This window comes from Choloepus didactylus, chromosome 4, assembly GCF_015220235.1.
Source record: "Choloepus didactylus isolate mChoDid1 chromosome 4, mChoDid1.pri, whole genome shotgun sequence".
NCBI classification, from domain to species: domain Eukaryota; kingdom Metazoa; phylum Chordata; class Mammalia; order Pilosa; family Megalonychidae; genus Choloepus; species Choloepus didactylus.
In genome coordinates, this window is record NC_051310.1 from 43,903,732 (window position 1) to 43,924,780 (window position 21,049).

The following is a 21,049-nucleotide window of genomic DNA, read 5'->3' on the forward strand; positions in this document are numbered from 1 at the left end:
TAATTTCTGATGGATATAGTAGGAACAAGTTCACAGAAATGTTGCTATATTATGTAACTTTCTTGGGGTAAAGTTGGAAGTTAAGCAGTTATCTTAGGTTAGTTGTCTTTTTCTTACCCCCTTGTTATGGTCTCTTTGAAATGTTCTTTTATTGTATGTTTGTTTTCTTTTTAACTCTTTTTTTCATACAGTTGATTTAAAAAAGAAGGGAAAGTTAAAAAAAAAAAAAAAGAAAAAGAAGGAAAAAAAAAAAGATGTAGTGCCCCCTTGAGGAGCCTGTGGAGAATGCAGGGGTATTCGCCTACCCCACCCCCATGGTTGCTAACATGACCACAGACATAGGGAACTGGTGGTTTGATGGGTTGAGCCCTCTACCACAGGTTCTACCCTTGGGAAGACGGTTGCTGCAAAGGAGAGGCTAGGCCTCCCTATGGTTGTGCCTAAGAGCCTCCTCCCGAATGCCTCTTTGTTGCTCAGATGTGGCCCTGTCTCTCTAGCTAAGCCAACTTGAAAGGTGAAATCACTGCCCTCCCCCCGACGTGGGATCAGACACCCAGGGGAGTGAATCTCCCTGGCAACGTGGAATATGACTCCCGGGGAGGAATGTAGACCCGGCATCGCGGGACGGAGAACATCTTCTTGACCAAAAGGGGGATGTGAAAGGAAATGAAATAAGCTTCAGTGGCAGAGAGATTCCAAAAGGAGCCGAGAGGTCACTCTGGTGGGCACTCTTATGCACACTTTAGACAACCCTTTTTAGGTTCTAAAGAATTGGGGTAGCTGGTGGTGGATACCTGGAACTATCAAACTACAACCCAGAACCCATGAATCTCGAAGACAGATGTATAAAAATGTAGCTTATGAGGGGTGACAATGGGATTGGGAAAGCCATAAGGACCACACTCCACTTTGTCTAGTTTATGGATGGATGAGTAGAAAAATAGGGGAAGGAAACAGACAGACAAAGGTACCCAGTGTTCTTTTTTACTTCAATTGCTCTTTTTCACTCTAATTATTATTCTTGTTATTTTTGTGTGTGTGCTAATGAAGGTGTCAGGGATTGATTTAGGTGATGAATGTACAACTATGTAATGGTACTGTAAACAATCGAAAGTACGATTTGTTTTGTATGACTGCGTGGTATGTGAATATATCTCAATAAAATGATGATTAAAAAAAAAAAAGTAATGACAATCTATGATTTTACACAAACCAATGTTTGAAGATATGATTTGTAAAAAGTACAACAAAAAGGTGGGGGGTGCAAAGCTACAGAGACACACTGTATATGTTATTAAAATTAAGTTGGTATCAAACCAAACATGATTTTTGTAGATTTAGGATATTAAATATAAGCCCTATGGTAATCACAAGGAAAAATATCTGAATAATATACACAGAAAGAGATAAGAACTCAAAATGGTTCACTACAAAAAAATCAAATAAATACGAAAGAAGGCACTAAGGGAATTGAGGGGGGAAAAAGGTATAATACTTAAAAGAAAAAACAAAATGAAAAAATAGCAGAAGAAAGCCCTGAATTATCATAGTTACTTTAAATGTAGATGGATTAAACTTTCCCGTCAAAAGGCAGTTATTGGCAGAATGGACAAAAGAGCATGACCCAATCATATGCAGTTTATAAGACACTCACCTTAAATTCAAAGACACAAGTAGAACAGAAAGTTAAAGGATGGAAAAAAACATTTTATGAAAACAGTAATAACCAAAAGAGAACTGCCACAGCTATACTACATTCAGATAAAATAGACTTTTTAGTCAAACTCTCTAAAAAGAACAAAAAATACTGTATTCCAATAAAAGGGTCAAATTAGCAAGAAAATATAACAATCATATATATCATATATACATACACACACAGCTAACAGCAGAACCCTAAAATATAGAAGTAAATATTGACAGATTTGAGGGGTGAAATAGACAGCCATACATTAATAGTAGGAGAGTTCAATACACCACTTTTAATAAGAAATAGGACATTTAGACCGAAAATCAATAAGGAAATAAAAGACATGAACAATACCATAAACCAAGTAGATCAAACAGACATATACAGAATGCTTCACCCAAGAGCAGCAGAATTCATTCTTCTTACTCTACACGGGTTATTCTGAGGACAGACCATATGTTAGGTTACAAAACAAGTCTCAACAAGTTTAAAAATATCAAAATCATGCAGAGTATCTTCTATGACCACAATGGACTAAAACTAGAAATCAGTAATGGAGGGAGAACTGGATAACTCACAAATAGGTGGAAATTAAATAACACACTCTTCAACAATCAATGGTTAAAAAAGAAGAAATCACAAGGGAAATATACCGTGGTGAAAGAAAATGAAAACACAACATAAAACTTATGGGATGCAGCAAAGGCAGTTCTTAGAGGGAAATTTAGAGCTCTAAATGCTTATATTTAAAAAGAAGATCTCAGAGATCATTAACCTAAGCATACACCGGGAGGAACTAGAAAAAGAGGAGAAAACTAAACCCAAAGTGAGCAGATGGAAGGAAATAACAAAGATTAGAAAAGACATAAATGAAATAGTGAAAAAAACAAACAAAATCAATGAAAGCGAAAGGTGATTCAATGAAAAGATCAATAAAGTCGACAAACCTTTAGTTAGACTGACAAGAGAAAAAAGAGGATGCAAATAGCTGAATTCAGAAACTAAATGGGAGACATTACTACCAACCCCACATATATAAAAAGGATTAAAAAAAGATACCATGAACAAGCGTATGCCAACAAATTAAATAACCTAGATGAAATGATCAAATTCCTAGAAAAACACAAACAACCTACACTGACTTAAGAAATAGAAGAGCTCAACAAATAGATGTAAGAAGATTGAATCAGTAATCAACAACCTGCCAACAAAAAGCTCAGGACCAGATGGCAACACTAGTTAATTTTGCCAAACATTCAAAAAGAATCAACACCAATCTGCTCAAACTCTTGTGAAAACACTGAAGAGTAGGAAACACTTCCTAACTCATTCCATGAGGCCACCATCACCCTAGTAAGTGCTGAGTCACAAATTAGACTACAGGTTACCAGGGGCAGAGGTGGGGAATGGGAAATAAAGGCTTAACTGGGTAAAGAGTTTCGGTTGGGGATGATGGGAAACTTTTGGAAACAGATAGTGGTGATGGTAGCACAACACTGTGAATGTAATTAACACCACCGAATTGTACATGTGAAAGTGGATAAAATGGGGAATTTTAGGTTGTATATATATTACCAGGATAAAAACAACAAAATACCATAGAACTGTGTAACAGTGTGAACCATAATGTAAACTACGGACTACAGTTAATAGTATAATTATGATAATTTGTTTCATCAATTGTAAAAAAGATACCACAATAATGAAAAATGTTAATAAAAGGGTAAACTGCATGTGGGGGTGGGACGTTATAAGGGAAGCCTGTATTTTCTGCATGATTTTTCTATAAACCTACAATTGCTCTACAAAAAAAAAAAGGTGAAAAATAAATAGTAACCATGGGACAATAAATAATGAATATATAGAAACTTACCACAGTTTCTTTGGCAGGAGGTGGCTTGATCTGTTGACTGGGAATCAGAACAAATGTCAAAGTACCATGCATATCAGACTGTAACAGAAAGATTATTTTCAAAACCATTTATTTATGACTGCCATTTCATGATCTTATGATCAATATTCCCTAAAATGGACTATTATGGAATCCCTCAGGAGACTTAAAAAAAAATCATCAAAGATGAATCCCATTTCATCAGGAAACACAAATTATGCTTTTCATGAACTCCATTAAATTATAGTTATCCTGGAATATGGTTTTGCAGTTCTGGTCCAATGGGGAAAGCCACTTGACCATAAGTCTTGGGTTTTTGTCTTCCATTTAGTTTAGGGTGAGGAAGATGCCAAGGTGAAGGGTTGGAAGATACCATGGTAACTCCAGGTTATCTGACAGATACAGATTTTAATATAGTAGAACTTGAAATAGCTACGATTAGGATTAGAAAAGCAATCTAATTAGGTAAATATATAAATATTTTCATTTCCTAGATACCTTGTCTCAGTCATCAATTCTACTTTTTAACTGTACAGAATCTTACTACCAGATTGTTATTCCCCAGTACTCCATTGACTGCCTCTTTTAAATACCTCCAGACTAGACAGTAATCATTGCAACTTCTGGTCCTGATACAGCAGCAAACTATGCTAAACCTAGAGATGTCAGCCCATAAAACAAGGACAAAAACTAAAAGCGACAACCAATGGTACTCTTTGCTCTACCAGAGCAGTGAAGATATGGAGTTGAGGATGTTATCTAGATTCCACAATGGACATCAGCTGTTCAGGAGAGATTCTATTATAACAACTGATGCTAAATAATTAAGAATATAAATCTGGTCTGTCTGTGTGTATAAAGTGGTCATAAATTCTCCTCAAAATCTGACTATAAATGACTTCCTGATTATCTACAACAGTATTGTCCAATAGAACTTTCTACAATGATGGAAATGTTCTATATTTACACTATCCAATATGGAAGCCATTATCTACATGTTGCTCTTGAACACCTGAAACATGACTACTGAGATTAAGGAAATTAATTTTTAATTTTACGTAATTAAAATTTAAATAGTCACATAAGGTGCCTACTATTTTGAACAGCATAGATCTATGCCACTGTTATCTAATATTGTCAGGTAAACACCAGTTAATTTCAGATAGTAAGAAGACAAATTTGCATAAAAACCACAAGGGACAACTTTGGCTTGTTGCTGTTTCCTTAGTGGCTAGTACATAGTAAAAAATCAATCACTATTTAATGAAAGAATTAATGAAGAGTTAACAAATGTCTATAGAGACAATTATATCATGTGAATATTAAGCTAGAAATTATTGAGTGCTTTTAATAAATATTAAAACATATTTTTAAAATATTTTGTTCTGAAGTTTAATAACAAAGAAAATAGCTCTTAAATACCTAGCAACTATTCTTCTACCTTTGTCAACTTACCAACAAGTCAAAAACCTCATTGACGTCTTTTCCCCGAATTTCAATGCCATTTATCTCCAGAACTTCATCTCCTTCATGTAACAGACCACTTTTCTCTGCAGCACCTCCTTTCACTATCCGACTAATGATGACAGAATCCATTTCATTACGAACTGTAGCACCCTAAAAAAAATTCAACAACTATTTTTATGCAATTTTATTGAGATATAATCACATAACATACAATCATTCAGAGTATACAATCAGTTGTTCACAGTATCAAGTTGTTGTGCATTCATCACCACAAACTTTGAACATTTCATTATTCAAAAAGTAAAATAAAGATTAAAATAAAAAAAAGAACATCCAAAACATCCCATTCCCCTCTTCCCCTATTGTTCATTTACTTTTTTTAATACAGTTTAATTGAGATATATTCACATACCCTACAGTCATCCACAGTGTACAATCATTCACAGCACCATCATACAGTTGTGCGTTCATCACCAGAAATCAATTTCTGAAACTTTTCCTTACTCCAAGATAAAAATAAAAGCAAAAAGAACACATAAATCTTTTCATCCCCTCCATCGCACCCTATTCTTCATCTAATTTTTGTCCCCACTTTTCCACTCATCTGTCCATACACTGGATAAAGGGAGTACAAGCCTTAATATTTAACAATACAAGCATCAACTAGAGAAAAAAAATTTTATATACAGCTAAAGTAATCATGGTAATTAGATTTGAAAGCTGACCATTTTCCCCACATTTTCTGCTTAAGAAACTCTTATTCATTAAAATTCTAAACCAGACAGACTTCTAAAGGATGAAACAATAGAAAAATGTATTGCTTAAAAACAATGTGTGAATACCTATAACCAAATTTCTGTATATGATGGATGTTGAGATGGTTACACTGTGTTAGAAGTAATGAGTGAACATGCATTATAACTATAAAAGATCTTTTTTTAATTCAAAATATGATGATGGAATGAATGCCAATAGGGTTGATTATTCAACATGTTAAATATTGTCCCATTCACATTAAAATGGATAAAACATTAACATTTATTATATGAATTGGATACACAATTGAAAATTATATGTTCAAATAACGGAAATATGAAATAAGGACTAAAGCTTGAAAGTAGACACAGTTTGAAATTTGTTTTCCCTCCTAAACTTTAATTTGAAAATTTTGTCTTAACTTTTCCTTTTACTGGCAGGTGAGGGGTAGGGAGAAGGGTGGAGGGAAGGGCCAGTTACACAAACTACCTATAAAATAGGGTCCCTATTCCATGTGCCACACTATTTAAGACAATTTGAGACATCAGGACTCAAGGATATTTCTCTGAAAATAAAGGGGAAAAAAGCTAAGGCAAGGATAACAGACTAAGAAAAGAGATTTTAAAGTTTTACATATAATAACTGTAAACCATTAACATTAGGGAATAGGCACTTCTAAGAATATCTAAAGTATAAAACTTCAATAAATTTTTCAATAAATTTAATTGGAAAATTAAAGGTCAGAAATCTAACTATTGAGAATAATCAAGTAAATTACTTATCCCTTCTTTGTTCCCCAACAATTACCTCACAAGCTATCATTTCTATCGTATTACATGTGAGAAAAGATAATGAACAAACTTTTCTCAACTGAATAAAGGGCATGGAGTAGGAATATAAAATTATTCCAACAAATTAACCTCCAAGAGAAAAACCATGAGAAAAACCACCTGCAATGTAATGGGGTCTTCAAGTATCTACTACACAAAAGATCTCTTATGTAGACAGAATCTCAGATTAGAGTCTTGGAACACTTACCAATGGAATATCACGAGCCTTTTCTATACGAACTATTTTTACAGTTTCTCCTGCATACTGGCCAATGCTTTCATAAACTCTCTCATCTGTAATGGGCTCTAGTTGCATTTCCTGCTCAGCAACCTTATCATGGGCCAATAGAAGTGCCTGTTTTCAAAGAAATCCATAAGTAACAGCATGATTTATTTCTGCAGACCAATTTTTAACCCAATCATGTACATAATATTCTAATCATTAAATCTGTAAAAGTGTTATTATATACCCTCATCTGTTTCCCAACTTTCCAATTTAAGTATACATACAATCCTATATCTTTTGCAGCTAATAATAATGATGTGTTAGGTATGTCAGGGAATATTCTGGGATGGCTTATTTAAGTCTAAAATGCTTCTTAAACTTCATAAAAACAGTATCAATTGAAAGGCTTAGATCAACACTTAGGTAATTATGGATTTATGGGAAATATATTATAGTCAAAAAAAGGGGAGGAATTTTGTCCTATTTTTAAATAAGAAGTTGACTCAAAAATAACTTTGTTGACCAAGGATTGTGGAAGATGGTGAAGTAGGAAGCTCCAGCAATCAGTCTCTCCACCAGAACAACTACTGAACTGGCAGGAACTGTCTGAATCAACTTTTGGAACTTGGGAGTCTACTGGAACACTGTGTAGCATCCTGGGAAACTGTGATAAATACAGGTGAATTTCACCCTCTGTGCATATACCACCATCCCTCAACTATGTGGCATTATCTTTATCTTTAACTGAATGGATCGAATTCATGAATTCTTACTAAAAAAAAAAAAAAAAAAAGCAAAAAACAAACAACAAAAAACTGCAGCCCAGGCTCCTGACGCAGCTTCCTGGTGCCAGGGTAGGCTGTAAGGACCTTGTCTTCCAAAAGCTGATTACTGCTTTTGTGCAGGTACTTTTGTTCAGATATTTTAGATCACTGGGCACTGGCTCTGAAGGCAGCCACTGTTCTAATCCCTCTCTGGCAAAAGTGGCAGGGAAGTCTCAGAAGTAGTACCTATTATTTTTTTCCTATTTTCTCTCTCCTTTTCCTGTTTGGGGGCAATTGTTTGGAAAAGTAAAAAAAACTGGCAGCTCTAGTCCTCAACAACAATCCCAGAGGAGTAGGAGAACTAGATTTCCAGAGTTATAAGAACATAATACTCAGAATGGTGAGTTCTCAACAGAAAATTACAAAGCTTTACACAAAGAGACAGGAAAATATGGCCGACTCACAGGAAAAAAGAATTTTCCAGACCATCCCAGAGGAAGCTCATACATTAGAACTATTAGTCAAAGACTTTAAATAAACTACATTAAACATGTTCAGTGAGCTAAAGGAATCCACATACAAAGAACTAAAGGAAATTAGGAAACATCTGAAAAAAAAAAAAAAAGTAAGGAGATGGAAATTACAAAAAGGAACCAAACAGAAATTCTGGAGCTGCAATAGTTGAAATGAAACTCATCAGACAGATCCAGAAGCAGATTTGAACAGGCAGAAGAAATGATTAGCAAATTTTCAAGACAAGACAATTGAAATTATCCACTGTGAATAGCAGAAAGAAAAAATAATGAAGAAAAATGAATAGAGCCTGAGGGACCTGTGAGACACCATCAAGCATACCAACATTTGCTTCATTGGAGTCTGAGAAGAAAAAGAGAGACATAGGGGCAGAAAAATATTTGAAGAAATAATGGCTGAAAACTCCCAGAATCTAATGAAAGACATGAATATCCACATTCAGGAATCTCAACAAATTCCAAGCAGTATACACTCTAGTAAGAGATCTATACCAATATACAGTCTAATGAAATTGTCTAAATCCAAAGATGAAAAGAGAATTCTGAAAGCAACAAGACAGAAATGACTGGTCACACACACTGGATTCCCATGTACACTGGATTAAGAGCGGATTTCTCATCAGAAACCATGGAGTTATGCCATAAGATAGCGGGATGGCACTTCTTAAATCCTTAAAAAAAACTGTCAACCAAGAATTCTTATTTGGTAAAATTAACTTTCAAAAGTGAAGGTGAAATTAAGACTTTACAGAAAAACAAAAGCTAAAAGAGTGTATTACCAGAAAACCTGCTCTACAAGAAATGCTGAAGGGAGTCCTTCAAGCCAAAAAAGACTAGACAGTAACTTGAAGTCATAAGAAGAAATAAAGAACATTGGTAAAGATAACTAACTACATCGGTAAATATAAAATCCTGTATTACTGTACTTCTGGTGTGTAATTGTGCCCCCCCCATCCCCCATGACTTAAAATAACATTTAAAATCTATGTTAATGGACACACAATGTGTAAAGATGTAATCTGAGACAATAACAAAACCATGGGGGAGGGACAGATATATAGAGAAGAAATATATATACCACTGAAACTAGGTTGGTACTAGTGGAATTAGGCTGCTATTAAAGTTCAGTGTAAATACGAAGGTAACCACTAAGAACATAATTTTAAAATATAGAGAAAAGGAAAGAAGAAGGAAATCAAAATGGTACACTACAAAAAAGCAATTAAACACACACAAAAAGGTGGCAATGGAATAACTGAGGAACAAAAATACAAAACACATACAGAAAACAAATAGCGAAATGGCAGAAGTAAATCCTTCCTTCTCAGTTACTACCTTAAATGTTAATATGTTAAACTCTTCTATTAAAAGGCAGAGATTTGTAGACTGGATGAAAAAGTATGATTCACCTATGCGCTGTCTATAAGGAGATTTACTTTAGGTACAAAGACACAAAAAGGTTGAAAGTAAAAGGGTGGAAGAAGATATTCCATTCAAACAAATCAAAGGAGAGCCACAGTGGCTCTATTATTGTCAGACAAAATAAGTCAAAAAAGATTACAATAGACAAAGAAGGATATTATTATTTATTGACCATATGACCCAACAATTCCATCCAAAAGAATTAAAAGCAGGGACTGGGACAGATATGTGTACACTGATGTTCATCGAAGCCTTATTCACAATAGCCAAAATATGGAAGCAACTCAGTATCCACCAACAGAAGAATAGATTAACAATATGTGGTATATCCATACAATGGAATATTATTCAGGTGTAAAAAGAAGTGAAGTGCTGGTACATACTACAACATGGATGAATCTTGAAGACATCACGTTGACTTTGAAATAAGCCAGGCACAAAAGGATAAATACTATATAATTGCTCTTAAATGAAGCACTCAGAATTAGCAAATTCATAGAGGCAGAAAACAGAACAGTGGTTATTAAGGGCAGAGGGAAGGGGAATGGGGAGTTACTGCTAAATGAGTACGAATTTTGGCTTGGGATGATGAAAACAGTCTGGAAATAGTGGTAAAAGTTACAAAGTATTTGTCAATGTACTTACTATTAAAGTACTGTCCACCTAAAATGATTAAAATGAGTTTTATGTTATATGTATTTTAATAATTTTTAAAAATAACTTGGTTTAATTTTAAATATAAAAATATATAAGCCAACCACAACAATGTTTGCAGAGCAGGGTTTCAAGCATCAAAATAGTCTAGATAATTTTTAAGGTCTCTTCCAGCCCTAGAAATCCTTGCTTTAAAAAAAAAATTCTCTGTCCATTTTCTACCTGAATATGTGGGGCATTTAGCAAAGCAGTTAATTCTTGTCCTTCCTTCTGATGAATTGGCTTCAAAACAGTCTGTACCTAAGAAATAAAAATAAAGATTAGTTTTCTTAGGTTTTAGGAAATAGCAGCAGTACCTATACAGGTTAGTATTTTTTTAAAATACAAATTAAAATAATTATAAGAAGAACAAGTACTAAGAAGAATTAAAAGAAAACCCCATAATGTATTTCCCCCCAGTTTTCAATCTTGTTATCATGGTTAATAAACATATTCCTTATTAAAAACACTAGGTGATTTCTGCATAGTTCATAAATGAGACTGGCCTAGAGTTGGTTACGTACAATGATTTAAAAACCACTATCTGTTTTTACTATCTAGGTTATACTACCCCAGTACAATGAGAAGGGAAAATTTCTATCTTTTTATTTTAGAAGGGTTTAACATAAGAATATATTCTTTAATGTTTGTTGTTATTGTTCCTTAATGTTTTGATATAGCTAGTGAATAAAATCATCTGGGCCTGGTGTCTTTTGTAAGGGTGGATTTCTGACAAAACTTTCAATTTTATCTATATTTATAGGTCTATTTTGTTTTTCCTACCTCTTCTTTAGTCACATTTTGCAATTTGTATTTTCTCAGAAAAACCACCCACTTGATAGTACTTTCACATTCGGGGGCATAAAGCTATAACCATATTATAATTTTTAATCTCTGTCTGCATTCATACTTTTTTCTTTCCTAGTGTTGTTAGTATCTTTTAATTTTTTTCTTCATTTAACTTGTCAAAGATTAGTCTATTTTCTTGTTCTTTTTAAAGAATCAGCTTTCAATGTTTTGCATTAATTTTCAATCTCTTCCTCTTCTAACATAAAGGTACAAATTTTGCTCTGTGGATTACTTTTCCCCAAAGATTGTGCTGTCTGTGCTTCCAACTGACAATACTTATGATTTTCTCTCCTTTTCTATTCCAAACCCCACAATCCTCTTTTTCTAATTACTCACCAACAAGAGTATTTTGCAATAATGCAGATACTAAACCAAAATTATTTTGCAATAATGCAGATACCAAACCAAAATTATCTCCATTAATGAAAATGTACAGAAATAAATTCATACAGAGAGTTTTTTCTAAGCATAACACATGACAACTAATGGATACAAAGCAATGACAGTACCAAAATCAGCCTGTCCTATTTACAGGTGCTCAAAACTAGAAAAACATGGTTCTATTTGTAGAGCTCTGTATGTATAACATGATGGCATAGCAATTGTTGCCTTCTTTAAGAATTCCATTAATGTCTTCCTAATGGACAAAGGCAGTGAGTGACACACTCTCAAAAATATTAAAAGCTTATTAAAATAGTGCTACCTTCCTAAGACATACCAGATTTAGGTTAACTTAAAATGGAATTTTAATTTCCTGATTATATACTTTTGCATAGCTGGAGAAGGCAACAATGAGGGAGAAAATTTTGGATTAAAAATGTACCAAGCGAGTGAATCTGGAGGGCCATGTAATGTTCAAAGAACAAATAGGGAAAAGAATGGAAAAATATGAGCAATGTCTCAGGGAACTGAATGACAACATGAAACGTACCAATATACGTGTCATGGGTGTCCCAGAAGGAGAAGAGAAGGGAAAGAGGCAGAAGCAATAATAGAGGAAATAATCAATGAAAATTTCCCATCTCTTATGAAAGACATAAAATTACAGATCCAAGAAGTGCAGTGTACCCCAAACAGAATAGATCTGAATAGGCCTATGCCAAGACACTTAATAATCAGATTATCAAACATCAAAGACAAAGAGAGAATCCTGAAAGCAGCAAGAGAAAAGCGATCCATCACATACAAAGGAAGCTTGATAAGACTATGTGCAGATTTCTCAATAGAAACCATGGAGGCAAGAAGGAAGTGGTGAGATGTATTTAAGATACTGAAAGAAAAACTGCCAACCAAGAATCCTATATCTGGCAAAACTGTCCTTCAAACATGAGGGAGAGTTTAAAATATTCTCTGACCAACAGACAATGAGAGAGTTTATGAAAAAGATACCTGCTCTACAGGAAATACTAAAGGGAGCACTACAGACTGATAGAGAAAGACAGGAATAAGAGGTTTGGAACACAATTTCAGTGATGGTAGCACAGCAATGTGAGTACACTGAAAAAAGATGACTGTTAGAATGGTTGAAAAAGGAAGGTTAGGAGCATGTGGTACACCAGAATGAAAGAGGAAAGATAAAGACTGGGACTTTGTAACTCAATGAAACCTAGAGTGATAAACAATTGTGATAAAATGTACAAATATGTTTTTGCAAGAGGGAGAACAAATGAATGTCAACCTTGCAAAGTGTTAAAAATAGGGTAGTATTGGGGAAAAATACAATCAATGCAAACTAGAGACTATAGTTAACAGGAACTTTGTATTGTGCTTCCTCTTTAATGTAACAAAGGCAATATACCAAAGCTAAATGTCTATAAGAGGGGGACATAGGGAGGGGTATAGGACTCTTGGCATTGATGATGTTGTCTGACTCTTGATTCTACTTTAGTTCAGTTCTATCTTTCCTTTCTTGGCTTTTCAGCTGTCATTTTTTCTTCCTTTCTTTTCTTTCTTTCTTTCTTTTTCTTTTGTCTCACTACCTTCTTTGACTCTTCCTCCTTCTTTGTGGAAGAAATAGAGGTGTCTTATTTATATAGCTAGCAGTGATGGTGGTGAATACATAAATATCTAGCTAAACGGGACCATCGATTGTTTACTTAGGATGGAAATTATGGTGGGTGAACAAAACCATCTTAAAAAATAAATGAGTTGATGAAGAAACCTCGAGGGCACTATATGGAGTGAAATAGACATGTAGGACAAATATTGCATGGTCTCACTGATATGAACTAATTATAATATGTAAACACACAGACATGAAATATAAGTTAACAGGATATAGAATGAGGCTAAAGATTAGGGAGCAGTTGCTTATCATGAGCAGAATGTTCAACTAAGTTGAACCTAAGTGTTTGAAAGCGGACAGAGGTGACAGTGGCACGTTATTGTGAGAATAAATAACAGTGCTGAATGGTGTGTGAATGTGGTAGAAAGGGGAAGCTTAGAGTCACGTATGTCACCAGAAGGAAAGTTGGAGGTTAAAAGATGGGAATGTATAAAACAGTGAATCTTGCGGTGGACAATGTCCATGATTAACAGCCCAAATATTAGAAATCTCTTTCATGAATCAGAACAAATGTATGACACTATAATTAGAAGCTAATAATATAGGGGAAAATATACCTATTATAAACTATGTGCTATAGTTAACAGTATTTTAACATTCAACATTAACAAATGTACTATACCAATAGTATGAGCCAATAATGGAGGGGATTGGTTAGGGGTAGGGGAGGAACTGAGTTTTCTCTTTTGTCTTTGTTTTCTGGAGTAATGAAAATGTTCTAAAAATTGGAAAAAAATTTAATTGTGGTGATGGATGCACAGCTGTATGAGGGTACCGTGGGCAACTGTGCACTTTGGATCTTTGGATAATTGTATGGTATGTGAACATCTCAATAAAATTAAATTAAAAAAAAAAGTACGAAGTATGTACAAAATTTACCAAATTTTTATTTTATTTTTTTGGAGTAATGAAAATGTTCAAAGATTGATTGTGCTGATCAATGCACAAATATGAACAACTGATTGTACACTTTGAAGGATTGTATGTCATGTGAATATATCTCAATTAAATTGCATTAAAAAGCGATTACAGGCTAATGTAGATTACAAGGGGTGACAGTGTGATTGTGAAGACCTTGTGGATCACACCCCCTTTATCTAGTGTATGGATGAGTAGAAAAATGGGGATAAAAACTAAAGGACAAATGGGGTGGGATGGGGGGATGATTTGGGTGTTCTTTTTTCACTTTTATTTTTTATTCTTGTTCTGGTTCTTTCCGATGTAAGGAAAATGTTCAGAGATAGATTGTGGTGATGAACGCATAACTATGTTATCATACTGTGGACAGTGGATTGTATACCATGGATGATTGTATGGTGTATGAATGTATTTCAATAACACTGAATTAAAAAAAAAAAAACGATTATAGGCAGTTTTTCCTATTTCTTTTAAGAAATTTCTTAACTATATGAGATCTTCCCTTTCAAAGAAATTTAGAACTACTGTATTGCTTACTCCCCTTTCCCTGTTACAGCTTTTTTCTGGGCTAACTTTCCCAGATACTACCTATTCCTGTGTCAACACACGCCACCAGCTACTTCTACAAAGGCCAAAGGAATTAAAAGACTGTTGTTACATTCTACTGGCTCCTTTTCATTGACCAATAAAAATATTCAAATCTCTTAGCTTTAAAAAGAAAATAATACTCCTGATCTTGTACTCTTCTCTAGCTATACTACCTTTATTTTCCTTCAGAGCCAAGCTCTTTTCCCATTTTAAAACTAATTTTTTAAAATTACAGAAATGTTGTGAAAAATATAAAATAAATGGTTTATATTATAGAACGTAGGGGACTTAGCAACAGACAGCAAATAGTGAAGGGGGAATGATAATCTAATAAAGAACAGATAAGTTATGGAGGGTAAAATTACAGAAATGGTATGTTAAATGCGAAAAATCAGAAAATATATAACGAACAACAAGAACATAAAAAATATCAGAATCCCAAACCTAGGTATACCAAAGTAATTATATGTCTGTCTGTCTGTATATCTCCTTCCTCTACTTTTATACGTTTTTCCAAAACATTAACTGTGATATATGTATCTGACAAAAGAATTGTAACCAGAATAGAATTCTTAAACCTTAACGACTAAAAATATGACTTTCAAAATGAGAAAAGGAATCTGAACAGACATTTCACAAAAGAAGATAACAGGAATAGCCAAAAACACATGAAAAAATGCAACATTGATAGTCATTATGGAAATGTTAATTTAAATGAGATAACCTATATAACTGCTAGAATGATGCATTTTAAAAGACTGATAATAGCAAAAGTTGGTGAGAATGTGGAGCAAATGGAATTCTCATTATACAGCAGCTTTATTCATAATAGCCTCAAATAGGAAACAACCCAAATATCCAGCAACAGGTGAATGGATAAACAATTGTGTGATATTCATACAATGTAATACTAAGTAGCAAGAAGTTACAAAGTACTGATTCACAAAACAACAAGGATAAATCTCAGTAATATTATGCAAAGCAAAAATTCAGATGCAAAAAACTATATATTATCTGATTCCATTTATATGAAATGTCCAGCAAAGGCAAATTTAGAAAACATAAAGCACATCAGTGGATACCTAGGGCTTGGGGATGGGGAGAGATGGTGATTGACTGCAAAGGGTCATGAGGGAGCTTCGTGGAGTAATGGATGCTTCTATAACTTGACTGTGGTAGAAGATTACACAGGTGTACACATCAGTCAAACTATATTGAACTATACACTAAAGTGCACCCATTTAACTTGTATGTGAATTATAGCTCAATAAATTTGATTAACCAAAAAAAGCACCCGTAATCCCTAAACTGTGGAAAATTCTCTAGTATATATCCTCTCTCTATCCTTTACCCATTATTTTTAACAAAATGAGATCATACTATTTATACTGTCTCTTTAAACAGTATTTTATAAGTATTTTGTTTTGATACTAATTAAATATTTTATTTTTTCTATGTAATTAAATATTCAATTCTAAACACAAACATGAACATTCTAGTTTTCACTGGCTCTGTCATTTATGGGATCAAGTCTAAGCTCCTCAGCATTAATTTAAGATCTTCATCATCTGTTTCTTACCTTGTTTCCAGCTCTATCTCCTGTCATTCATCATACCTTAACTTTTTTGGTACAGTTTTAAAATGCTTTTTGTTCCCTGCCCATACCATGCTGTTTCCCCACCATAACTGTCATTATGCTAGCTGTCCCAGATTCCCAAATTGCCCTTTTCTATTTGCCTCAATAGTTTAAGTGCTCATCTTATAAGACTGACCAAATTTGATTTAAAACTGTTGATGTGACTATATTCCCAATACACTAAGGTCCCTGAAGACAGGAACTATATCTTACTCAGCTTTGAATCTTGGGCTACTGGCAGAACACCCAGCAAACAGCACACAAATGTTTACTGAATTATATAAAAGGAAGACAGGGCAGAAAGTCATCTCTGATGTCTGTTACCTTTATTCACCACACAGAGATGAATATGACCTACTAATTTTCTATTTAAGTATTCCTTCAATCCATGTTCAATTTTTATTCAAAATCTTACATCTGGACAATTTCAGTAGCCTCTAAATTACTCTCTGTCTCCTTCTTGACATTACAGACCTTTCACAATGTTATCAAAATAATACCTTAAATTGAAAGCCTGTGCATATCAAATTCCTGCTTAAAATCCTTCAGCAGCTCCAGTCACTTATAAAATAAATTTTTTGATTTAAACATTGCTGTAGTGTTTTTTTTCATACTGCAACTGGGAAACAGATAAAATCTAAATAAGAAAATAAAAGTACCTATTTATCTAATACCCAGAGATACCCTTGTTAATAATTTATTATTTCTTCCAGTATCTTTTACATGCATGTTTGAGTGGGATATTCGTGTGTGTACAAATTGTATAGTATATATTTTAGCATGTATCAAGTAGAATGTCAAATGAATCAAGGTTTTTGTTCTTTAAATTACTGAATCAAATTCATAATTTCTCTGTTCCACTACACCTTCATATTTCATTACTTTTCCTTGTTTTACTGCATTGGTTAGTACCACTAGGAAAATGCTGAATAGTAGTGGTGAGAGACCAGAGATTCTTGGTCTTACTCCAGGCTTAAATGGCAATGTTTTGGGTATTTCACCTTTAGGTAAGATGCTTCCTATTGGTTTCTGATATTATTCTTTATCAACTTAACAAAATGTGCCTGGCTTTCTAAGATTTGAAAAAGATAATACTTTTTTTTTTTCAGATTTTTTTCTGCATCTACCAAGTTGACCATACGGTTTTCTCCTTTCATCTATTCATGTACACTAATTATTTTAAAATATTTACCAAAGGTGATTCTGTCATAAGATAACTTAATATGGCTTACCTGGCCTTTATGATTCATAACTCATATTCAGATCATATCCTACACCATACCCATTTTTCAATTAGTATGCAAAGCTTTTTCAGTCACTACAAATGCCTTTTCCTCTTACTTGGGCTTAATGGTAAATTCCCAATCATTCTTAAAAGACCCAGCAAATGAAATTTCCTCTCCTAAATTTTCTTCTCTATCACTTCCCTACCAAGACCTATCCCAAACACAGAATTAGGCACATCTCCTTGTGCTCTTGGCATTTTCCCCATATAGCCATCATAGCATCTCTCATTAGATTATAACAGTTTTTTTCTCATTGTTCCTCCATGGTGAAAGTCTAATTCATCATTCACTGGTTGATGGATATCTAGGATGTTTCCAGTTTGGGGCTATTATTTGGTTGCTATGAACATTTATGTTCACCAGCAATGTATGAGATTTTCAGTTGCTCTGTAAATTCATCAGTCTTTTTAATTTTCATCATTCTGCTATCTGTGGAATGGTTCTCATTTTATCTTTTTTGTTTTGCTGTTTTTAAAAAAACATTATAGCAGTTGTAGGTATACAGAAAAATCAAGCAGGAAGCACAGAGTTCCAACATACCCCTGAACACACATACCATTTTCCCAATTAACATTTTGTATTACTGTGGTAGGTTAAAATTGATAAGCCAATATTATTACAATAATACAATTATATTATCAGCTATAGTTCATAGTTTACATTAAGTTTATGTAAAGTATGAACTTTATGCTGTATAGTTTTATGCTTTTTTTTTTTCATTTTAATTCTGGTAATATATATACGACATAGAATTTCCCACTTTCAAGTAGACAATTCAATGGTATTTGATTACATACAAAATGCTGTACTACCCTCATTTTGTTTTAATTTGCATTTCTCTGTTGGCTAATGAAGCTAAACACATTTTCATGATTATTGGCCATTTGGATTTCCTCTTTTGTGAAGTATCTGTTCAAGTCCTTTGCCTATTTTTAAAAATAGAGTAGTCTTTTTCTTATTCATCGGCAAAAGTTCTTTACATATTCTGGATACAATGCTTCCTTCATTCTCTTTTCCACCTACTGTTCTGTTCAGCAAAACAAAGGCCCAGTAGCTAGTTGGACAAGCCTTCCTCATAAAGTTGGGGAAGTGAGTGCTTACAATTAGTTATAACATAGTCCTCTCAATCCCACACACTATTTGTCTTGGATACCTGTCTTGCATTTGTGAATAGTGAAAGACCAAAGTAATGTTGGTTATCTCTAACTCTTTAAGTAATTTAGAAAAATACCATTTAAACTATCATAACTAAAACTACAGTATTTTTAAAAAATAAAAGTTTGCATAATTAATTTCAATAATAAACGACAAATTCAAGGAATAGGTTTCAAATAGCTATCTTTAAACTCTGGTGGATAGTAAATTTCTTCTCTAGGAACACTTCCCTAGGCACACTCCCATAGACCCTGGGCAACACTAGACTTCTCTCAACCACTTTTGGGCACAAGGTCTTTGCCTTATTATCTAATTGAGGAAAATACCTGCCCTCTTTGGGACCATTCTAAGCTATTCTGAAAGGTGTCCCCTAACGTATTTTATAGGTCTTCAGCTCTGCCAACTGGAAGTCCTACCCTCACCTGGCTTATTTTCTGTGTTATGTTTGGGTTCATTGTAATAGATTTACTTGAAAGGCTCCCAGAATTATTAGTTTTATAATATCAAAATAACACCGTATAATGACAACAAAATGTCCACCCAAAAACAGAGATGGTTTATTTTTACCTTTTAAAAGTTTTCAATTTAATAGATGTTTGTAGAACACATTAAGTACTAAATATCAGCTAGCATCAGAAACTAGAACTTCAAAGCATGGTAAAAGAAACTCACTGTACATTAAAATTTAATTATTTTGGACCTTCTATGCAGTTTTTATGGGGAAAATTTCAAAATATCTACAAATAATGAATCTTACAAGTTATATACTTATATCTGATTATCAGCTATAATTTTGTCTCATCAGTAGTTACCTCAATTTATAATCTATGTTTAAATAAAATTATAATAAAGGTACTAAAAAATCTGATGCTTTAATAATTCAGACATATTTCCCTTACTATCCAAATTTACAATTTGATATACAAAATTAACTCTTTCATGAAGCAGAGCTCTGACTCTGAACTAAGTATGTATATATATATATATTTTTTTTTTTTCAGGATAAAATGTATATAGCAAAGTTTTAAATCACAATAAATCAATATGTGATCAGTAGCAATTAACACAAACAAGTCTTGTAAACATCAGTGTTTTCCACTAATACTGCTTTACCATCACTATTTAGTACCTTGTAGATGTCAACAATGTTCAGAATACATACCTCTTGTGCAAGATCCTGTGCACTGGAGATAAGAGGAAATGGAGGACTGGCCTTGTTCATGTGTACTGTGACAGCATTATGTATCTTAAAGGCATTCTGGAAATCTTTATTTTGTACAAGTTGTAAAAGTAGTGAAATATCCTCCTGGCTCTGAGAATCTACCAAAGTATGTTGGATATGTTTAAGTGAAGAAAACAAGTCTTCCACTTCTAGTAGGAGAAGGAAAAGGTAATAAAAAAATTAATCTTTTCAGTCTTAATTCAACATGTTTTTAGATAAAATTTCTTGAATCAATAACAATTTATTAACAAAACATGCTTATTTTGAGTGCCACATCATCATTTCACTGATTGTTAAGACTTTAAAAATTATAAAACAGAATAACTTGACGTTTTAAAAAAAGTATTTTAATTATAAAATGCCTCAAGGTGAGGAACACAGACACAAAGAAAATTACAACCACCAATAATCCCATCACTTATAAACAACTTTTTAAAAACATCTTAGGGCATTCCTTTTTTCATTTAACAACACATTTTAATTGTTTTTCCAACATTACCGACAGTCTTTAAAAACATTATTTATAATGGCTACATAATATTCTATTGCATAGCTACACCATAATTTATGCAACCAGTACAATAAATTGGTTGTATCTAATTTCTTGCTATTTTAAGTAATAAAAAGAAAAATAAGGAATTTCAGATTCCATCAAACTGAAAGAGGTTACCACAGAATTCTTTAAGAACGCCTTAAAAGTTTTAAAGGATTCAACAGCTTTAAAGTATCTTTAGAGCAAGAGAGAAAAACATTTAAATATCTTAAAAAAAAAAAAAAATAGGAATTACAAAGCCAACAAAGCACTTAAGATAACTGCAATCTTACAGAGACTCCAGAACTCCCTGAATGGCAAGACTAAAATTCAGGGACATGAACTATATGGATAATGAAATTCCCATTAAACAATTTAGTAACTGTAAAAAGGAGTCTCCAGATGGGCTATCAGGGCAATGAGAAAAATCACAAGCTTTAGATCTCACCTCTCATCAAAATCAAAAAGCAACCTTAGACCAGAAGCTGTTTCCCTAGTGGATCTCTTCAACCCCAGGGAAATGTAA

At 33.4% G+C, this 21,049-nt stretch overlaps 1 protein-coding gene across 3 annotated transcripts in view; it reads right to left on the minus strand.

The window, feature by feature from the left end:
- The window catches only part of MPP5 (membrane palmitoylated protein 5), a 142,923-nt gene that overhangs the window by 58,263 nt on the left and 63,611 nt on the right, over positions 1-21,049 (minus strand). For all 3 annotated transcript variants that reach the window (XM_037832493.1, XM_037832492.1, XM_037832494.1), the window contains exons 4-8: positions 19,932-20,140; positions 10,456-10,533; positions 6,843-6,989; positions 5,037-5,198; positions 3,564-3,641 (exon numbers count right to left, since the gene is read on the minus strand). In XM_037832493.1, coding sequence (XP_037688421.1) covers positions 3,564-3,641; positions 5,037-5,198; positions 6,843-6,989; positions 10,456-10,533; positions 19,932-20,140 — 674 coding nt within the window. The remainder of the gene's footprint in view (positions 1-3,563; positions 3,642-5,036; positions 5,199-6,842; positions 6,990-10,455; positions 10,534-19,931; positions 20,141-21,049) is intronic.